This window comes from Rhinolophus ferrumequinum, chromosome 7, assembly GCF_004115265.2.
Source record: "Rhinolophus ferrumequinum isolate MPI-CBG mRhiFer1 chromosome 7, mRhiFer1_v1.p, whole genome shotgun sequence".
NCBI lineage: Eukaryota > Metazoa > Chordata > Mammalia > Chiroptera > Rhinolophidae > Rhinolophus > Rhinolophus ferrumequinum.
This window is the reverse complement of record NC_046290.1, coordinates 22,365,966-22,388,440: the sequence shown is the minus strand read 5'-3', so window position 1 is coordinate 22,388,440 and position 22,475 is coordinate 22,365,966. Positions and strand designations below refer to the sequence as shown.

General features: G+C 44.2%; 1 protein-coding gene across 1 annotated transcript in view; it reads left to right on the top strand.

Annotated features, from left to right (window-relative positions):
* Positions 1 to 22,475, top strand: part of ADAMTS12 (ADAM metallopeptidase with thrombospondin type 1 motif 12) — a 271,688-nt gene that overhangs the window by 1,780 nt on the left and 247,433 nt on the right. The window contains exon 2 of the mRNA XM_033109831.1: positions 5,753 to 6,114. Within this exon, the coding sequence (XP_032965722.1) occupies positions 5,753 to 6,114 (362 nt within the window). The remainder of the gene's footprint in view (positions 1 to 5,752; positions 6,115 to 22,475) is intronic.

The following is a 22,475-nucleotide window of genomic DNA, read 5'->3' as shown; positions in this document are numbered from 1 at the left end:
GAGCACTTCCCAGGGCGTTTGGAGATGGTTTGGTGCAGACACACATTCTCCTGGGTTGGTTTCCAGTCCTGCCTGCTCCACATCTTATTTGTAAGCGCGTTCAGCTTAGTGTGGAGTTGACACCATTGGGTCTTGCTTTCTCTTCTCTGGAAAGTGGGAGGTGATTGTTTTCCCTGGTCACGTTTAGGGGTATGAACTGAGAGTATTTAATATTGAAAAATAGCTGTAAAGCGCTCCGAGCTTTTTAGCCATGCATAGACATTTTAGGGTTTAAAAACAATTTCAGATTTTAAAAGCCTGTTTACTCCAAATATTTGTTCTTAATCAACTCACCAGTGGATTTGAGAGTAATCCACATTTTACGCAAAGGAGAAATTTCTGAGCAGAGTTCCATTTAGGACTAAGTTGAGAGAAGGAAATTTGTAAGGTTTCCTGGGAATAGGATGACCTGGGTTTTGCTTCCAAATGACCTGCCTGCTGCTTCAGGATTAGTCAATCTCCCTAGACTGCCATTTGTACTCTGACAACATTTTTGAATTGCACCCAAATGCAGAGCACTTAAACTTGTAAGTTACTTTAGATGTCATCTCTCCCGTCCATCTTATTTTTACAGATGAGGCATGGAAGTCCTAGGTGGTCAGTCTGTTAATCAACATATATTTATCGAGCCCCTACCACTTGCTACTTCACCAGAGGGGTGAAGGCAATTGCACAGGGCCCCACAGTGGGAAACACGTTCAGAACCCAGGTAACCATTAAGGTTCCTTCTAATTCAAAGGGTTGGTTGGGCCCAGTCTGGATTTTAGACCAAGGAAGGATAAGGAGATAAACCCAGCCCTTTCTGGGACTAGAAGCAGGCAGATTTGACAAACTCTGCTCAGTATTCTTTCCGTATTGTTCACTTGTGGAATGACAGGTTCCCAGCCAATAAGCAGAACAATGGGAAATATTACTCTTGCATACAACATGCTGCCTCTTTTCTACAGCCAATGATACCCCCGTAGGTTTGTTATTCCTTGTACTGTTTACAAGTCACGCGTCACTTCTGTGATCTCGTTTGCTCCCGACAACTCCATGCAATCAACAAGACAGGCACTTGATCCCCTGTGAGACATTGTGCTTTGGGCTGCATAGACTGGTGCAAGAGTGCTGGAAGTGTTGCAGTGTGTTTCAACACAAATGTTATAATCATGTATTTCTGCCATTTTCAAACACAATAAATTCTGCCAGTAGAAAATGATTTCAGGTATTTTCTTAATGTGAAAAGAGACTTCACAGTTTTGATATTTTATTTGTGTCAGAAATAATGAGCAATTATGGTCTACAGGTAAGTTTTCGTGGGGCAAGGGAGCAAATCCAACCTCCTGTGGTATTTTTTTTACCACTTTGAAGGGACCAACAATTCTCCACAACATTTCCACATTTGCGGTTTTCTGTAATAAAAATACAGTTGAAAGGTTACAACAGCCGTAGAAGATAGTAATGAAAATAAACTTCCATTGTAGGAGTTTCATTGCCCTTTTCCAGCAAGGAGTCTTAGAAATTCAGTTGCTCTCTACAATAGAAATAAACATGAAGAATAAATATAGATTTATCCTACAATTTATAAAAACTGGCAGGTACATATTCTCTCACCTCTCTCCTTTCTTTCTAAGCAGAGGGCAAAAGGTCACTTTGTCTTTTGTATTTTTAAAAGTGCTTGCGCCAACAGGCTTCAAGTTTCTCACGAAATACCAGAATTTGTGTTCAAGGATTTCAAATCGAATTTTAAACAAGGCAAATCAAAGTATTCAGGGCTTGTAATTTATTTCCATAAACCCGAGTGCAGACTCTGATGTCATTCCCGTGTGTCTCAGCCTCTCCTCAGCCTTGTATCTGGTGCTCAGTGGTGGACCCTTGAGAAGCCGTGAGGACGGAGCTTAGAAAGGTGGGCTCCGGGGGCCAGCACGAATCCTCACCCCTCTTTATTGTTTTTTGTTCTTTTACAGAGGTGGGAGTGGAGCCTAAGATAAGGGCTACCCTTCATTAATACCAACCCCTGAGAACTGTCAGCATTAGATAAGGCCGAGGTGGTGTAGTGTTACTGCTGTGCTTGACCTAGAAATGGTAAAAATTATGAGCTGTTACTATTTCCTGACATCGTATTTCTCCATGCCTGTCATAGCCCCTCTGAACTCTGCTTTCTGTTGTCCAAGGGTATAGCTACCTAATCTTCCAAACTAAATGCCAACTGAGAGGAAGCCAAGGTGAGTTCAGGTTTCTTCCCTACTCTGCTTGGAGGGTCCATATATGTATGGCCACACTGATCCCTGGCGGCCAGGTTTCTGTCTTTACTACCAGGAATAGCTGGTGAGTGCTATTTGTCAAGCACTGTTCTGAATCCACTACACAGATGAATACACTGGGTCCTCACACCACGCTAGGAGGTGGATACTGTTATTGTTATGCCCAAGGTGTAGCCGAGGCGACTATAGTTGAGCCACCAACATAAACCATACTCCGTACATGGCCTCCTATTTCCATCCACACCTATGGGTTGACATGGCTTAGCTGCCTCCTTTGCAATAAAATCGAGAGGCAGAACCGGCTTTATCTCCCATTACTCTGCTGATAAAAAGGCAGTTATTGTTTCCATTTATTGCTGAGCAAATTGAGGCCTCTTAATGAAACCAGGCAGTTGTTTTTTTTTTTGTCAGATCATCATTGCCGGAGCAATGACTGTTACCTCTAGTCTGTTATACTCTCTGCCAAGTGCACCTGCTTATGTACAGGAAGTACAGTGGTAAGAACATTATATTGAAACAGGAAGCACAAGATTTTAATCCTAGTAATATTGCAGATTGGCTCTGTGTCCCCCACTTAGACTCAGTTTCTTTATCTGTGAAATGGGGATAATAATCTATATCACAGGGTTATTGTGAGTATTGAATGAGGAGAGATTTATGGTACCTGGATCATAGCAAATGCTCATTAAGTGGCTATAATTATTGTTATCGTTATAGTATCTATTGTACATCCACCTTATGCTGGCTCTCTTAAAAATCCATTAGATGAAAAGCAACTTGGTAAAAAGCTGTACATTTGTTTGCTCTTTTATTCTTTGGGCAATAGGTGCTTTCATTTTTTTTTTAATTAAAGTTTATTGGGGTGACAATTATTAGTAAAATTACATAGATTTCGGGTGTGCAATTCTGTAACATATCATCTATATATCACATTGTGTGTTCACCACTCAGAGTCAGTTCTCTTTCCATCACCACGTATTGGAGGTGCTTTCATTTTTAAAAATCATGTTTAACTCTTTGAGATCTGTCTTCAGAGACAGGCGCTGTAAGGAACATAGGGGCTTCCCTTGCGAGAGGGAGTCAGCATCCGGACACTGACCACACACAAGGGTCAGTGCAAGATGACGGCTACACTCAGTTGCATAAGGCTTTTCCTGCCCCTGACATTCCTCTACTCCTCTAACGCTGGAGGAGCCACGCATCATTGCAAGTAGAAGAGAAAAGAAACATGGGAGAAATGCTAACAGAAGCCGACGACATCTGCCTCACCTAACCCAGCCGTTCCTCTCCTGAGGTCTGAACTTGGAAGGGCAGTGAAGCTCTGATACTAAAGAGGTGCAGATAGTCCTTGGGGAGCGGGCAACACAGAGGACTCAGTCATTTTGACTCCTAGTTCATGACACAGGAGCATCGTCAATTTGTGCAAACTCCCTTTCTTGTTTTATTTCTTTATGCATTGTTTTGTCTCCATTCCCCACTTCCATGCTTCCTCACAGAAAACCATTTTAATGGGTTCCATATGTAGTTTTTGTTTGCATATGTCCTGGCAAACTTTGTAGTATTGTTTTTGTGTACTTGTATTTTCCATGAATGTAAATGGCTCTGTATTAATTGGTTTTGTTTCTCATTTTCACTGAGCATTGTTTGTAAGGTCTGTCCATGTTGCTCTGTGGTCTGTTGCTCCTAACTGCTGCAGTTACAAGCAGTGGGTCTGGACGTTTTACACCTAAAAATTGAGACAGTTTGTTGGTATGTAAGAGTGAAAACTCTGTGCTCTGTCCCATATTTCATCCAAGGCAGAGATGAAAAACTCCACAAAGTGTGTTTGAAGGTGATTGTCTCGGGGAAAAAAAGGTCTTTTATAATTGTACCCCATCAGGTTCAGTTCTTTTAATTAACCAGCCAGAAATGTGTTCACTGCTATATCCCACAGATGAATCAGCCACCTGTGATGGACAGGATTCTGGCCTCCAAAAGGTTGGGGGATAAATAGTATTATGAAAGGTATTGTAAAATAAGGCTATTCTGGGAGCTACAGAAAGAAAGGACATGGAGAGTTCAGAGGAGGGAGTGAGAACTTCAACCAGGGACAGTAGGAGAGAGAAGAGGGAATATTGGGATTGGACTTTAAAGCATGAACAAGAATAAACAGGATATTGATAGAGAATGCAAGCAACATACCATGTTTCCCTGAAAATAAGACCTAGCTGGACCATCAGCTCTAATGCGTCTTTTGGTGCAAAAATTAATATAAGACCCAGTCTTATTTTACTATAAGGCCGGGTATAATATAATATAATATAATATAATATAATATAATATAACATAATATAATAAATACCTGGTCTTATATTAATTTTTAGCTTCAAAAGACGCATTAGAGCTGATGGTCCGGCTAGGTCTTATTTTCGTGTGAACCGGGTAGGAGTTGGTAAAGTAACACAAGCAGAGTAATACAAGTTAGAAAGTGCAAGTACAGCTGTGAGATGGCAAGTAGAATTTTTTCCCGTTCTCCGTCTTCTCTTCCTCTCTTTCTCTTTTCCTCTTTTCCTCCCTTCCTCTTTTCTTCCCTCCCTCCCTCCCTCTCGCTCCATTCCTGGTTTTGATTTCTCTCTCTCTCTAATTTTTTTTCCCCACCTCAAGCAAAAGATAAGTTTATCTTAGTAAGTTGGTTAATGGTTTGCTTTAAGTAGTCTGTAATCCAGAGTGGTGATGATTCCCTGATACTGAGATTTCTCGTTATTCTCTGACACCAAAATGAGGCAGTTGTGGGGATCTAAATTTAAATCAAAAGACATATGTTTTCTTGTGTGTGGAAGGAATAGGTGTTCCTGTTTTGCATTGTTAAAGTGGCAATTTTGAACCCATGCTTTGGATTCTAATATAATTGCTTACCCTTTCATTGCATATATTTTGTAAAAATAGAAAAAAAAACACTCAAGTTTCTTTAAGTACTCTTTGCTACATTACGGAACACTTCGGCTATAATTGGTGATGGGTTTACTGGTTTTTTGCATTTTTCCTTCAGCCTGACTTAACAGAACATTCCTGAGGCATTTATACTCCTTATAACAAACACTGAAGTGCTGTGATTTGTATTCATGAACTCTTAATTTGAAATGTTCCTGTTCATCACACTGATTCTGCCTTCTTCTGAACAGCCTTCCTTATGAATTAATTCACGCCTTCATTTGTCTTTGGGAAAACATCTGACATGCAGAGCTATGCTTTGGTGTCAGCTCAAAAGACCACAAGTCATGGAGGAGGGCGTCCCGTGTCAGTTCAGGCAATTTCACGTCAACAGCATTGGTGTGGTGGAAGGGACAGTGAAACGTCACGTCAACAGTGGGGTTTCGCAATCAACATTTTGGAAGCTAACATCTAAGTTCCAAACAGGAATGCCTTGTCTTGCTATGGACTCAGCAGGGATCTCGCTCAGTTTCGTTCTGTGTCTCCTTTTCTTACAGAGCATGTCCTCAAGGCCCTGCCCGAATACCACGTGGTGGCCCCTGTCCAAGTAGATGCCAGCGGTCACTTTCTGTCCTATGGCTTGCACCACCCCTTCACCAGCAGCAGGAGGAAGAGAGACTTGGATGGCTCAGAGGACCGAGTGTACTACAGAATTTCACATGAGGAGGAGGACCTGTTTTTTAACTTGACGGTCAATCGGGGATTTCTTTCCAAAAGCTACTTCGTGGAGAGGAGATACGGGAACCTCTCTCATGTTAAGATGGTGGCTTCCTCGGGCCCCCCCTGCCATCTCAGGGGCACGGTTCTGCAGCAGGGCACCAGAATCGGCACTGCAGCCCTCAGTTCCTGCCATGGACTGGTGAGTTCCTGGATCCATCACCTCTCTCCTCTGCCCCCAGCTTCCTAGCATCTTGACCTGCACACCCACTGCCAGTGGGTTCACAGATGCATTCAACACGTGCCTGTTGAGCACTTAAGATGTACATGGTCCTGACCTGCAAACGGGTTGGGAAGAAAGTGCATAAAATTAAAAGTAGGTCAATCTGGGAGGTACTGGGAGTAAGGGCTGTAAAGTAGCCTCTCTGCCCAGGTGATTCTAGCCTCCAGCCAGGGTTGAGAAGCTCTGCTGCTCTCAATTGCTCCCTACTTTTATGCTGTGTTTTCTAAGGGAAATGGTGTACTGTTTAGCATAATGCCAGACTTGGGAATAGAATTAATGGGGCCTTTTCAATTTCAAATGGCCCCAGCAAGCAGTGAGAACCACCGTGTGGACATTTTCAGATTCATACTAAGTACCAGAGCACAAAGAAGCAACTATTAGCTAATGGAATTCTGTGGTAGTGGCCAAGATGATGAAACATTTTTAGATCCAAATCGTTGAATGATTTTGCCAGAAGAACCAATCCACAGGGATTATTTTGGAGCCTTTCACATATAATTGGACAACTAATGGATGGTTATAAAAAAGGCACCAAAAGCCAAATGAGTTTCTTTCTGTGAGCTCACAAGCTGGCTGGCTTCAAGTTCACTTGTTCATGTGTCAGGATTTGTCAAGGCTCACCTAGAGTGGCCCTAGTCCAAAGGAGAGTGGTTGGACTTGTGTCTGATTTTTCCTGATCAGTTGTCTGGGGTCTGATCTCCAGGATATTTATTTTGCCTTCCATCCAGGGATGACCCCACACTTAGATTCACAGGACGGCAGGTTTAGGCTATGCTGGTCCCCACCACTCCTAGGGAGGGTGTTCTGATTCTAAATTAGTCTGGTAGAATGATAGCAATTTCTTTTGTGCTGAACCTCACTGTCTCCCCTATTGCTGAAAGATGGGGCCTGGTGGGATGAGTACGTTTTATTCACAGGGGAGATTTGGGTCATCAATCCAGGGCATGTTTGGAGAAGAGTCTGCTCTGGTGTAACCTAAGTTTCCATGCCTCATTAGTATGATCTATGATTGCTTTTTCAGTCTGAAGAACTTCGGTGCCCCTTTCATTTGAATCCCTTCTTAAAGGCTTTTATGGGCAACCTGTCTGGAAAAATTTTAGCAAGAACCTTCTATTTAGTGATTCTTAACCCTGATGTGCCCCTTGCAAACTATTCCTACGTGGAAAATATGTCAGCCCTGCTTCCCTCACGTTGTTGTAGATAAAAGCTTCAAAACAGTTTAGAAAGTACTCCAGTTCTCTTGTTGGCTTAGAAACAGTAGCTGAATCTCCTCACCCACATTGTTGGGACATTTCATTAAATCTGCTCGTGTCAAGTCATCAGTGAACTTTGTGTTGACAGTGGGGACCTCTCTGTTGTCATTGTACTTGATGTCTTAGCACCATTTGCGACGAGCAATTATTCCTATTTTTAAGTCATTTTCCCTCTTGGCTTAAATCACACTCGATTATTATGATTTTACTCCTACCTACCACAGTGGCAATTCTGACTCAATGAATATCCTTTGTTCCTTTCCATATCTTTAACTACTAGAATGTCCTTGGACTTTGTCTGTGGAGCCCTCTGCCTCTAACTTCACGCTCTTTTTAGGTGACCTTAACCAGTCGCAAATGCTGTCTACCTATCTGCCAGTCTGCTATCTGATTATATAAATATGTACTCATTTTTCCAGCATTTATCTATTATCTATATCATCTACATCTGTATATGTATGTGAATAACTACTACATTTATATATCTAACTCCAGTATTTCCTTGGAACTTCAGCTGTCTGTTTGCCATTTCCACGTGTGTGCCTAACAAAAGTCTCAAATGTAAGATGTCCAAAAGAAGCGCTATTGATTCCCTCCTCCGGTAGCCTTCCCTGCTGCTCTACACGTCATCCTCATTCTTCCAGTTACCCAGGTTCAAACCCATGGAATTAGGTTATCAGTGACGCTTGTCTTCTGTCGCACTCTGTATCTATTCATATCAGCAAATCCTGTCATGTCTTCATTCAAAATATTTCAGACTCTACCAGTCTTGTCACCTCCAAGCTTATAGCCCAGTCTAGTCATTCGCAGCAGGGGTAGTTTTGCGCTCTGGGGACATTGGGCAATGTCTGAAGACAGTTTTGTTTTCCATAGATTGCTTCTGGCATCTAGTATAAGTAGAAGCCAAGGATACAGCAAGACTGCAGTGCACAGACCAGCCCTCCACAACATCTGGTCCAAAATGTCAGTGGTTTCGAGGCTGAGAAACTCTGCCCTACTCGTGGTCTCCTGTACTAAGGCAATGGCTACCATTTGCATTGGCCTCCAAGTCGTCCTGCTTCTTCTCTGCATTCCCTGCAAGCTACTTCTCACATAGTGCCCAGGCTGGACTTTCAAACACATTTGTAGAGCAGCCCATTCTTCTGCTTGCAATCTTCTACTGGTTTCCCATCACAGTAGAATAAAATCCGAATGCCTTGCTCTGGCTTCCAGGGCTCCATCCAATCTGGTCACTGGCCACCTTCCCTCCTATCGCACCGCACTGCCCTCCTGCTCAGTACTCCAGCCACACTGACCTCTCTGTTTTTCGTACGTACCAAGCACTCTGGCCTTGTCACCTTTGCATGCTCTTCCTTCTCATCTTCCAGGTCCCAGCTTGTGGTCCTTGCTGAGCACTCCGTCTAAAGTAGACTCCTCCAGCATGCTAGCACCTCGCCTATTTTATTTTTAAAAACGAACCTACAGTACCTGATAATTTTTCTTTCTCGCTTAACTGTTCTCCCCCTTACCCTGTTTTGTTCACGTATGTTTGTGTTCCATAATAAGCACTCAGTCAATACCAGTTGAAGGGATGAATGTGTTTATTTCCGTATTTAGCCTTTAGACTGTTCCACATTCCTGCTACTCACCCCCAGCCTCTGGCTTCGCAGTGAGATTATATTTCCTTAACTACCCCAACAATGGCTTGGATGCCACCTTACTGACTTCTGCTTAAATGTCCCTGAGCGACTTTTGATGGTTTCCCAGCATGCTGGCTCCCCATGATGGCAGCGTGATGCTGTGTCTGCTGCACGGCTCTCTCAGGACACAGTCACTGCCAGCACCCTGTTGACTTGGGGAAGAAGACAGGGCAATTGACTTTGCTATCCTCTTCGAAACATGGTTCAAGCCTTTCCTTCGTTCTGCAAGGCACATAGAATCCAAACTATACTTTTCAGTGAGACGTTTTTTTAAAAGGATATGCAGAGAAAAGGAAGAGACACACAACAAAATAATAACCTAAAACTTCTGCTCACCTTGGCTATGCTCAGAGTCTAGGCTGAGCTTCAAGAGAGTCTCTAACTAATGCACTGGCCTTCTGGTAAAGAGCACGGATGCCTCTTACCAGAAATCGCCCCTCTAAGGGATGTAGTGAAACATTTCTCTCCTGAGTCGTGGGCCCAATCGTGAAGCCTCTGAGAAAGTAGGAAGTTTTCCTTACCCCAGTCTCAGGCCCATCTTTGTTTCCAGTTTTTCTTTCCAGGCATTTCTTTCAAGGAGTAGCTACTTGCTTCATGGCAACCGCACCTAAAAGCTGTTGGGTCCCAATGGGCAGTGTGTGCATTGCAGACCCTGCAGAGGTACCCCATCTAGGGGACCAGTGGAAGATTGAATCCAGCTCAGGCTCAGCCAGGCAAACCAACTCCTGGCTCCAGGAGGAAAAGGGGCCTTTTTATAATCCCTTAGCTAAGAACACTGTCACAAAAAGTGGGCATCCTTTTTGTAATTTGTCTGCCTAGATGGGGTGCCTTTTAAAATTCATCTGTCTGGAGGGGGCATCTGTCTCCCCTGCATGCTTGCTTGCAATTTGCATAAATGGGTGCTACTATAATAGCCACGGAGGGCCCTACTCACAGGATTTGGCCTGGTTCTGTGGCCCCCAGATGACGAGTACATGAGAACACAAAAATCCATTGCCAGCGTTTCCCAAAGCCTGAAGTATTCAGCTTCAAATAACAGTTGGGATGTGCGTGCATTAATGACAGGTCCTTTCCCACTGAGTTGCAGCAAGACGTGATGAATTCCCTCTCCCAATATCTCCTTTGATTCAAGTTCAAGAACAAGTCTCTGTCTATTTCCTGAAACCATTGGGGTCTTTGCTGCAGATCTCCAGTGAACAACTGCTTGAACTGGAAAACAAAGGAGGAGGCCTGCTCCAGAAGACACAATTGCATACAGGCTGAGATCCTATCAATCTGTATAGAGGAAATATGTATAGAGGAAAAACGTTTCTCCCATACAAACAACCAAAATCGCAGTGAAACTTTCTGCTGAAACATATACCCAATAGCCATATTTTTAGGCAATCCTTTGTTTTCTTGTATAGCTGTCTTTACATTGAGGTGAAAACTTTAATTTTTGTCACCAGAACATATGGCAGGTATGCTCCACAAAGAACTTTAATCTCCCCTCTCTTAGATGCAGGAGAATATGAAGCTTTGGAATAGCTTTCCAGGTTCTAACCTGCAAGGTAGGAGTTTTTGCTAGGAGATACTTTTATATATATAATTTTAATTCTTCAAACCGTGTTAGGTTCTAGTTTTCAAAAATGGAAGAATTAAGTTTTCTCTGTATTTTGCTGTGTACATGCTACAAATGAAATGAGTGATGTTTTAAGATGGCACCTCTATTGAGAGCATGTGCTGTATACCACATGCTTCCCTCAAGTGCAGTGCAGTTCTTGGCTCAGATGGAAAGTCCTGCTGGGTCCTATTCCATACAGTCAAAGAATGTAACCATTTCTGCCCTCTTGTTCTTGAACTCCAGCTGCAGCCCGGGGTGATGTGGCTGAGGAATGAAATCCGCTGGCAGAGCTGTGTGGGAAAACTTTCCCAGCGTGGCTTCTCGCCTTGCTTCCTGATTTGGAACTTCGTGGGTCGTTGGCAGGAAACACTCATTTAAGTTGTGGGAGGCCTATGAGTCAGGGTTTGTTGTTCCTCAACAGGGGGTGGGGAAAAAATGCTCTGTGTATCCCCTAACTCTGTTCCCAAGCCGAAGAATTCTCCCTGACCCCTGACCTTTGGGGGTTGCCTGGTAAAACCCATGCTTACTCAGACCTGAGCCTGGAGCAGGGCCTCTGGCTGGGGGGCGATTCCTCTCCTCACTGTTAGTGCTTTGTGTTACAAACTCATAAACAGGAGAGTGCTTTTTTTTTTTCCACCCTCCTTCTCATTTCATCTTTCTGCTTACTTTTCAATTCATTGGGTTCATTTTGTGAGTTCCCAGTGTGAAGGATTGGAACTGAGAGAGAGAGCTGAAGAATCTGTACTTCAAGAAGCAGTCTTGTTTTCTTCCTTTTGCTGGATCTTGAATTAGGGACCATCCCTATGGTCCTGGGATGGTGAAGGGGAAGGAATGACGCTCAGTGGTTATGGGGAGACAAGAAGCCAGATGCCCTGTTTATTATTGGGGTAATTACTTGGCTTACAGGTTGTCATGCAGGGTGTCAGGCGGGGTCTCTGGTCCCGCTCCTCACACAGGAGCGCAGGACATGGTGAGGCCAAAAAGGAACACCCACGGAGCCATAGATAGGGGAGTCACACCACTATAGTCTCGCTGGCGGCTGGGCTGGAGACACAGGAGGCAGGAGCCACACGATCCGCAACTCGCCTTGGCCTCTCCGCCCACCAGCCTCACTTGCGAACTGCAATCCGCGCTTGCCAGCCACCATCTGCTTGCTAGCCCCCATTTGCTGCTAGCCTAGCCACAGCAGTTATATTAGTGGCCAATGGCTCACTGGTTACAGCTGACGGCCAATCAGCCACAGCTGATGGCCAACCAATCACAGCTGATGGCCATTACCCGAGTGAGCACCTTTCCACATGAGGGCGAGAGCCTGGAAACTGCACTCCTGGCTCTGTCCCCACACAGGTTCACATCAATGCAGCATATAGATGTTACTTCCTTCTGTATTTCTGTTCCCTGGAAACTTTACTTTGAATCTCATTTCTGTTTTCATTACAGACACTGAAGGTTAGGTGTCCAGCACTTCCCATTAGATGTCAGTATGTTAATATTTCTCTTTTATTTTGAATGTAGAATGAATCGTAGGTCCAGGGAGCCTAAATGTTAGCTTTCAGAAAGATCTAGTTCCTTTCAAAAATGTCTTTATTGACTGAGATATACTAACAAAGACTTTGAGAAATGAGAAAACAAGAGACCTGGATTTTAGGTTTGGTGACTGAAAAAATGTTTTACTTGGTTGTTGGACGTGATCTTTCAGTGTGATGTGACTGACTTAGTTTTGTCTGAGATGAGGTCCTTTGCCTCCTTGGGTCTGTGATGTGAATGGACTGGGCCCTTGCCACCAAATATGTGGCCCTTGGACCAGCAGCCTGGAATCACCTGGGAGCTCGTTAGAAATGCAGGGTCTCAGATCCTCCCCTGATACGCTGAATCAGAACCTACATTTTAACAAGATCCCCAGGAGATTTGTACATGCATTAAAATTTGACAAGCATTGGCGCATCACATCCAGAGACACCAACTCTATTTGAGTTCATCCTTTTAAGTATTGCCTCCTTTTGGCAAACACCTGAATGCCTAATGTTACTTAGAAATAGTGGCAGTGCTGGTGGTGATGGGAGGGGGTGGAATGCTGCTGTTCTAATCAGTGTTGATGGGTGAAAGGGTGGAACAGGAATCTTAGATAATGTCATTCAGAAAAAGACTGAAAAGATCCATGGACCTTGTGAGCAGATAAAAGGGGTTACAGTGGCCAGGTGTACACATCGTCATCCTTTGCTGCTCTCCTGTTTTGTTAAGTTTCAAATGATGTCCTTGGCATGGACTGATTTTATCAGGAAAACCTCCGGTTGTTCTCAGGTTCTTTCATTCTCATCTCTCTGGTGAGTGTGCTAAGCTGTTTCAGTGTCTTCATCTAAACTGTTGAGAAGAGAGAGACTTTCTGGGCCTCCGGAAGGCTGGGACAAATAATAACTGACACTGTTTAGACTTCCATTCCCACCTCCAAGGGGGTGAAGCTAAGTTTGAGTTAAGAATGCAGAGACCTTGGTGTTTATAAATATTCCCTTAAGACACCGCAAGTGTGACGTTTCCAAGGATGTTAATGAAAGTCGAGGAACAAAAGGGCAACGGCAAAGCAAGAATAAGGCTTCCTTCTCTGCTCTGGGAGACAGTCCATGCAGAGAGTCCATGCAGAGAGGTTATGGCAGTGCAGCCCATGGCCACAGGGACAGGAGACGTGGCCCCTGCTCCTGGGCTAGGGCCACCTTTCTTCCACTGAGTTCTGTATCCTTGACTAAATGCACTGGGGATTGAGAGAAGGCATGCATATGTTTCTCTTTCCACTTCTCCATAAACCATTTGTCCAACCTACAGTTGTCTTGTTCCCCTTCTTCACTGATTATACCTGGTTGTTTTCTTTTAAGGCTTTTCAAATAGTCAAACATGGAAAGTATTCCTCTAAACACCTCAGAAAACCATGACCTTCTGAGATTTCCCAAAGGTGTCTGTTGTTGGATTTGCTTATTTCCCTCCTTGAGACATTTCAGACATTTATTTAAAAACAGTGACTTTCGTGCACTAGTGCTTCCTACCAGCCCCGGTTGCTCTAAGACCACACATCCCCACTTACACATCCCTTCGTGGTTCTGCAGTGAAATCGGCTGGGAGGACAGTCAGCTATTCCAAGAAACAGATTTCTCAGTTACAAAGTGGCATAGTCATAGTCCCATTTGATGTTATCGATGTCCCCCTTCACCAAGCCACCCTCCCCTCACCCCCTACCACCCTGTTTACAGACAGATTTTTCCTTGGAAATTCCTTCCTCACTTGATTTCTGCTGTGACCCTAAGGAATGAGCCTCACAATTTAAAAATGCATAGCTTCCAGTTTCTGACTGGGTCATCAGATATCATTATCTTTCTTCCACGCAGGCTTCCTTTCTTCTAGCAAGTCTTTTTTCTTTTTTTTTTTTTTTAAGTTTGCAACTGAAGTTCTCTTTTCAATCCTCCAACATTCTCAGCTTATCTCTAAAGATTTATTTTTCTCTCCTGGTTGTGGGGTTTCTGGGTTTTCTCTTCAGCTTTCCTTTTTCTTTCTTGCTTTTGTGGTGTTTCAGTGACTTTTTTTTTTTACTATTTTTTTTCAGCACTTCTGCAGAAAGAACACATGAGGTTGAGCTATTTTAATGGGCTTATTTATCATATAATTTATAAGTTATTGAATATATGACATACATAACATATGTTATATATATTTTATATCTTCTATATTTTCTAATATACTATATACATTTTACAAATGTATATATTTAACTTATATAACTTATAAGTTATTGAAATTATATAATTTCCATACGTTTTTTTAAATCTCTTTTCCAACCTCTACATAGCTTGACAGAGAGAGAACATTGAGAATGGGCTCCTCATAGCAGAGCTTCCAGACAAGTTGGAGTTTATTGCAGGTAGCAGTGTGTGTGTGTGTGTGTGTGTGTGTGTGTGTGTGTGTGTGTGTGTGTTAGGGGAGAGGGGGATAGCTAATACCGAATAAGTCCACAGAAAGGGTTGCTTTTTTTTTTTTATCTGAAGCTATGATTCAAAAGAAATGGATGAAATCACAGTTGGTTAAAGATATCAAAATATCCTTGACCATTTATTTGAAATTGCATTGGAGCAGAGGGTACCCTGAACTTGGAAGATGGATGGGGGTAAAGGTGCAGTTTCCCTTCTGCGTGGGTTTTCTTTTCTATCTGGAAGATTGTGATGGCTGTTGCCTTGGCAAATGACCAGGAACGGAATTCAGATCTCCTGATAAATCCTTCCTCCTCTGGAAAGAATTCCCTTTTATTAGTTAATTTTGTTTACATTAAACTGTTTCAATAAAGAGATGCAAGTGTGGTAAGCAGGTTTTTCTTCCCTTTTGCTTTAATTTCTGACCCAGTCCACTGTGATTTAGGCTTTGATTAATCAAAAGCATTGGACTTGGAGTGCAGAGACCTGCATTTTACGTCTGACTGCTCCTAGTTAGCAGCAGCTCTAAGGCAAGTCCCTTAACTCCTCGATGTGCCAGCTTGGAGGAATTGCAAGAAGGCGGTATGGCTGGAGAGCAGAAAGCAAGTTAGCCTTTTCCCTCTTTGTTATTAGTAAATATTTGGGGGAAAAGACTGAAACTATGGAAACATTCTCTTCCACGAAGACTTTCAATTCATGCATTCATTTATTTATATTAGTATGAAATTATGTCCATACTAATACATCATTATTTATTGTGATGCTCAATTATCTCAGTTTGGCCAATGGAAGCCCTTCAGTCTGGCTCTGTGTCCTTTTGACTTGTCCCGTCATTATTTGAGCACTCTGTTGCTTCCAGATACAATGAGATTTTCTAGGCTCATCTTGTATTTTTCTAGTCCTAGAATCCGTTGTTTCTTCGAGGAACTTACCCCCCACCCTGTCTCCTGAAGAGTGGTATTTAGAAGCAGAGATCTGGGCACTAGATGTGCTCATTGCTATTGGGTGATGCTGTGCCAGACCTTCTCAATGGAATATGTGTATATATACATACATGTAATATATACATACATGTAAGTCAAAACACACAATTACATCTGTAGTTATTAGTCTGTCTATCTCTCTCTCTCTCTCTATCTATCTATCTGTCTATCTAGAAAATTATGAATTTGCACAAATAGATTCAATTCCAGTCCAACACCATAGGATTCATTCTAGTTTTCTCTCTAAAATTTGTAAAAACTTCTCTGACAATCCCCAAACTGGCTCCCATTATTCTTAGCATATTTACTCGTTTGATCAATCCCCTAAGTTGGTAACCAATATCCCATTGCTATCATCGCTACTACCTCTTGTTTGCATAAATGCCTATCTTACCTCAACTGGCCTCCTGCGTTCCGTGCTGGCGACCCCCAGATGCCTCATAGGAATGCCCTCTCTGCCCTGCTTGGGCTCTGACCTTCATACCAGGCCATGAGGTTTTGATTCTCCAGCTAGACTGTTTCCCTGTGGAGTTAGAGAGCTTAGGCTCTGAAGCCCAGCACTGGACCACTTTCCCATCAACAACGATGCCTTTCTCACCTTGTTTGGTTTCTGGGTTCTGTTACCCTGCATCATGCCACCCTCCTATGCAGATATTTTCCCCCCTCTGCTCAGGTAGACACTCTGCAACGCTCCAGCTCAGCTCTCCCTGTACCCTCAGCCTCCCTACTTCAACCCCACACAGATGCCTATGTTGCTCTTAAGGGCTTAGAACTGACATGTTCAGGAAGAGAAGAGTTGAGAGAGAGGGAGAGGGAGAGGGAAAGGGAGAAGAAAAATGAGAGGGAGAGGAAGAGTTTGTCTAGCTGATCACCAAATGCCCTTCATTTCAGGTATTCTGTGACCCCATGCTGGGTGCTGGGTTGGGGACAGATTACCAGCTTATGGTATTTCTTGTGTGCCCACCAAGCCTGGCTCTGCCTTTGGTGGCTGTCCTTGCCTTTGTTTCCTGACTTTGTGTTCACACCTCACTGTTACCCAGGCTCTTGGTGTGACGCCCACTGTCCTGGTGTCCTGGGGTCTTCTGTCCTTATATGTGTCATCTGCAGGGCCTCTGCTCCAACTCTGAGGGCTTGGTTGGACAGGCTGCCCAGTGCCCGGCACCATGCCTGCTTCCTATTTCCCTGTGTTTTTTCAGCTGCCCCTGGAGTTTTCTCAATAGTTCTTTATGCAGCACTGTGAATATTAAATAAACTTTATGCTAATTTCAGTGTGAAAAGGTCTGCTTCAAAGTTGCGGTTGGGACAACTCCTTTTGCTGTAAAAAGCTTTTATGAGATAGAGACATGACTTTTGTTAACCCTCCCTCTTTAGATAGGTGCAACCCTGTAATTTTATTTAGAGTGGAGCCATCTCCAAAGCAAATTTTATTTTACCATTGATTCAGCTGTATAATTTGAAATATATTTCTAAGTAAAGCACATTTTAAATTTAGGTATGCAATGGAAAGGAAGAATGAAAATCAGTAAATGGAGATGGGGCCTGACTGAAAAGGAGGGAATTAGAAAGCACAAATTGGTAACTACAATATTGTCATGGGATATGAAAGACAGTTTGGGGAATATAATCAATAATGTTGTAAAGATTCTGTAGGGTGTCAGATGGGCACATGTCTTATTAGGGAGACCACTTCACGGATGGTGTAGATGCCTGATCACTGCACTGTACACCTGAAGCTGAAGCTGAATAATATTATATGTCAACTATAATTTAATATATATACATATAGTCATGGGATATGGAGTACAGCATAGGGAATAGAGTCAATGGAATTGTAATAGGTATATACAATGTCAGAGGGGTAGTAGATTGGGAGCAGGGGGTTATCACTTTGTGAGGGGTGAAATGTCTAACTGTTACATTGTTGTGTACACCTGAAACTAATTTAAAAAAAAAGAAAAGAAAAGGCATGGGAGAGCACATTTCACTTCTGTGCGTAGGATTACCAAATATTTTCTTTTTGAGTTACTGTTGAACATTTCTAATTACCTGTTGGCCTATATACCTAGCTCCCCTAACAGAGGACAATTATAATCCTTTTGTTACGGAGACTGAGAAGGCCCTGCTGAAAGATGATGGTTAAGGAGGCACAACTGAGTCTTCTCTGATGCATGGGTGTTGTTAATTACGTTTACCTGGGTACCCGGCTGTGCAGGAAGATCCTGGGTTCAGAAAGGGAAAGGTGTAAGAGGAAGGTGCAGCGGTGTCTGGGTCTGGAAGGTCGTGGTGAGCATGAAGAACAGTGGTGGGGGAAGGCAGGAACCACAGTGAATTACATGTTAGAGTCGGTGGGAGGAAATTAAGCTCCAAATGTAGGCAACTCGTTTGAAGGAAAGAAAAATACACATCCGTGGATAGAGAAAAACAAAAGGTTATGTGTGAGCTGCCTTTTTATTTTTGGAAGTTGGGAAAGGCTTGAGAGAAGCCACGGGGAACCAGAGGTTAACCATACAGAGAGAGGATAGTTGATGAAACAAGGACCCTGAGGAAGTAATAGGGTCTAGGACCCTAGAGCACTTTGAGAATACTTTGCCTTGGATGGGGGTTTTTCAAAAGACTTTGGGGGTGTGTGTACTTTGGTACATTTTCTAGCGAAGAAAAACCAATGCCGGGCCGTCCAGCGTGGGCCCCAGGGCGTCCGGCATGTACCTGGGGCATCTGGCGTGGATTGGGGCGGTCCAGCGTGGATGCGACATCCAGCGTGGGCCCCGATTAGGGCAGGTCCCTGATGTACAGGCTGCGCTACACGCACGCTCGGCGTTGGAGGCGCCCTCCTCGCCGCGGAAGCAGACATTGCGCCTGCCTGTCCCTCAGCCGCCCAGGGTCCTGTCCTCTGTGCTCAGGGTTGCTGCTCTCCTGGCCACCTCACAACTGAAGCCGTCCCTCTTGGGCAGCTATTCCAGGGCCGCTCTCTTCAGGATGCGCTCCAGTAGCTGCTTGTGGCTTCCTGGGCGGGTGACTGCGTTCTTCTTTCCCTAGCGCCCTCCAGCGGCCCCTGGGGGACACCGGTCCACCTGGCCGCTGTCCCCCGCACCTGCCAAGGCATCCTCCCGCAGCTTCTTCTCCACTTTTATGTGGAGGGCGATGAGCTGTTTTGCCTGGTAGATGAGGGCCTTCCGGGTAGAAGGTGCATGCACGCTGGGGAAAGCGGCAGACCGCCAGGGTCAGCTCCAGCCTGTAAACATACAGTCGGGTGTACAACCCTGGAGGTAGTTCAGGTTGTAGGCAAGCATGGTGCCCATAGAAGCTGACCAGCTGCTGCTGTTGGCGGAGTCTGTTACGACTACGTGCTCACCAGTGCAGCTTGGGCACGAGGCTGTCCAGGAGCAGGCAGAGGGCACCCAGGTCAAGGCTTTGGGGCACAGTTGGGCCAGCGCGATGCCCAACACCAGCGTCTGTATATCTTCTGCTCACACAGGGAGGATGGAAGTGAAGGTAAGCGAAGATGCAGAGATATATGAGGTTGGGGGACAGGAAATGAAGGGAGCTCCCGCAGTGCCTGGAGCCTCTGCACCCTGGTCAGAACTGGTAAAGGCTTTGGATATCAGGCTCTGGCTGAGTAGGCTGCAGTTCGGGGTGAAAATCCAGTGGTGGCATGTGGGCCAAGAGACTGTGCTGAAGGTCAGCCTCAGAGACTGGGCAAACATGACAGGCTGCGCATGGAGGCTGCTCAGCTTAGCAGGCATGGAAGGTTCTAGGTTCACCAGCCTCTGTATTAAACCGCAGGCCTTGGTAGCTAGGGTCTGAGGCTGATACCCTGGGTGGATCAGAAACTGAACAGAGGCTGAGTCTGCAGTCTAAAGATTGTTCCTACCTCTGCAGGTTGGCCTTGAGGATCCAGGGTCTCATATGACAGGCGACCAGGGCTATAGTAAAGCTGCTGCATTCCTGGGGCCTTGGGTGGAGAGCTAATACCCCGAGTTCTACTCTTATGACTGTTTCCAGCTTTAACACTTGACTGGGTGTGCAGTGGCCACATAGTCAAACCTAGGACAGAAGGACTTGATTTTGGTGGGAACCAAGCACAGACACCCCTGTTCAACCTACTTCCCTTAGCATGGTGTGCAGACCTCCACGCTCTTGATCCCTCCCAGGGATGGAGCCTGGGTTGGGCAACCACACATCAGGCTGGGAAGGGAAATTGACTTCGGATCCTCTAAAGAAACTAAAACACCTTGCGTCAGCGTGACACAATAATGTGTAGGCTTGAGAAAAGCACATACTAATCAGTATGACTGCAAAATGCCTAAGAATAACAGGCTGCAAAATTCTGATCTAAAATGTGGTTCACCTTCAAACCCCCATATGGATTAGCTGATAAAGAAGAATTGGGGGTCAGCTGGATGACTCAGTTGGTTAGAGTGTGAGCTCAGAACAACAGGGTTGCTGGTTCGATTCCCACATGGGCCAGTGAGCTGCGTCCTCCACAACTGCATTGAAGGACAACGGCTTGGAGCTGATGGGCCCTGGAGAAACACACTGTTCCCAATAAAAAATAAATAAATAAAAATAAAAAGACTTGGAATTTGGGGTAAAAGATCTCTACTAAAAAGTAGCTCACACTTCTTATATTACCAGGCTCTGTTCTGACTTAGTCCTTACTAGAACCCTACAAGGTAGGTATTATTATCAACTCCCACTTACAGGCAAGGAAACTGAGGCACAAGTAAGTTAAGTGACTTTCCAAAAAGCAGACCTCCTGAAGAGATTGAAAAATTTAGCATCCTGTTCCTGTGGTCTTAATCGCAACACTATTCTGCCTTTTTAAAAATCACAGAAGGGTCAAGTTTGAAAAGACCTGTTTTAGGAGCTTCATTTTATAACGAGGGACCTGCGATCGAGGGAGGCTGGATTCCGCGTTGCAGTAGCACCTCAGGTTATTGTCAGAGCTGGGACGTTCTGAGTCCCGTTGTATTTCAATCGGAAGAAGAGGAAGTCACGATCACGATGCTGTGGTTTCCAAGTGTTTTAGTCAGTTGTGTAGCCTAGGGACACGTTTTCTCTTAGGAAATGACCTTCCTTCTTCCATGGTAAACCCTTCCTTCTCTCTTTTTCCCTCCTACACTCTTCTGTCTCTTCATCCCCTTCCCAGTTCTCTTCTCCATCCTTCCGTTGTTTCTTTCTCCCATTCTCCACTCCCCTGGTACTTCTACTTTAATTCTTTTATGTTCTATAATTCTTTGCTTGCATTTAACTTTCCTCACCTTCTTTTCTAATACTATCATTTTCTATTTTTATGTTTTTCTTTCTGACTCCATTAGGTTTGGCTGATGGGCTCTCAGAAACTATATAATTGACATGATTCTTGTGATTGAATATTTTGAATCCTTTAAACTCTTGAACGATTGCTTCATATTTTCTAAATTTGTGTAGTCTTTGCTCATCGTGGAAGTCTAGACACCCATGTGTCTCCATGAGACATTGGGGGAATTTCTATGTAAGCATTTCTGTGGTAATGTTGTGGAGAGTCGTTAAAATGCAATGTCACTTTCATGACAGTTCTACTTTAAAAAATGTGAGAGATGTTAAGCTGAACCACAAAGACTAATTTAATTATAACACTTTAATGTTCTTGGTTAATGATAGTCTTTATGTTGAACTTTCTACCGTACACAACTTTTAAACTTCTTGAAAAGTAAGTGTTCTGAAACGCAAGCTTTGTTCAATAGGGAATCTGTTTCTCTGGTAAAAAGGTACAAGTGAGGTTTCTTTCAATAATTATTTCTCAGCAGCGTTCTGATTGTGGGAAGTGCTGTGATTGAATCCAGATAATTCACTGTTGCTGACCTGTTTCCTTGATTGCATTATCATATTCCACACTTTCTTTTAAACTTTCTTTCTCAAAATAATCATACCGTCTGAGAGGTACCAAGCAGGAAAGCTACTGCAGATGCTGGTAAGGGCATGGGAAGGGCTTTGCCTAAGCCCAGGAATCCCATCCAGCTGGAAACAAAGGCATTCCCTGCTCTGTAGGATCAGACTCCTACAAGAAATGTGTGCTTCTCAAGAATTACTTGATGGACCCAAGTGGCCGATTGTCCAAAGAAATTTATTTGTGGGGGTGTGATGAGCAGAGCTCTTGTGATGACTTTCTTATAATACATATTTGTCCTGAAGTGATGGAAATGGGATCTCCCCTCCCAGTCCATCATAGTCCTGCTGCTTCTGTCTCCAAAGCAAGTTCAAGTCCTTTTTTTCTCCCCATGACCACTCCCCCACCATGGTCCAGGCCCCCATCTCTCTCTTTTTTTTAAAGATTTTATTGGGGAAGGGGAACAGGATTTTATTGGGGAACAGTGTGTACTTCCAGGACTTTTTTCCAAGTCAAGCTGTTGTCCTTTCAATCTTAGTTGTGGAGGGTGCCATTCAGCTTCAAGTTGTTGTCCTTTCAGTCTTAGTTGTGGAGGGTGCAGCTGAGCTCCAGGTCTAGTTGCCATTGCTAGTTGCAGGTGATGCAGCCCACCATCCCTTGCGGGAGTCGAACCTGCAACCTTGTGGTTGAGAGGACACACTCCAACCAACTGAGCCATCCGGGAGCTCAGCGGCAGCTCAGCTCAAGGTGCCGTGTTCAATCTTAGTTGCAGGGGGCAGAGCCCACCATCCCTTGCGGGACTCGAGGAGTTGAACTGGCAACCTTGTGGTTGAGAGCCCACTGGCCCATGTGGGAATCGAACCAGCAGCCTTTGGAGTTAGGAGCACGGAGCTCCAACCGCCTGAGCCAACGTCCCCATCTCTTGCCTAGGGTAAAATCCAGA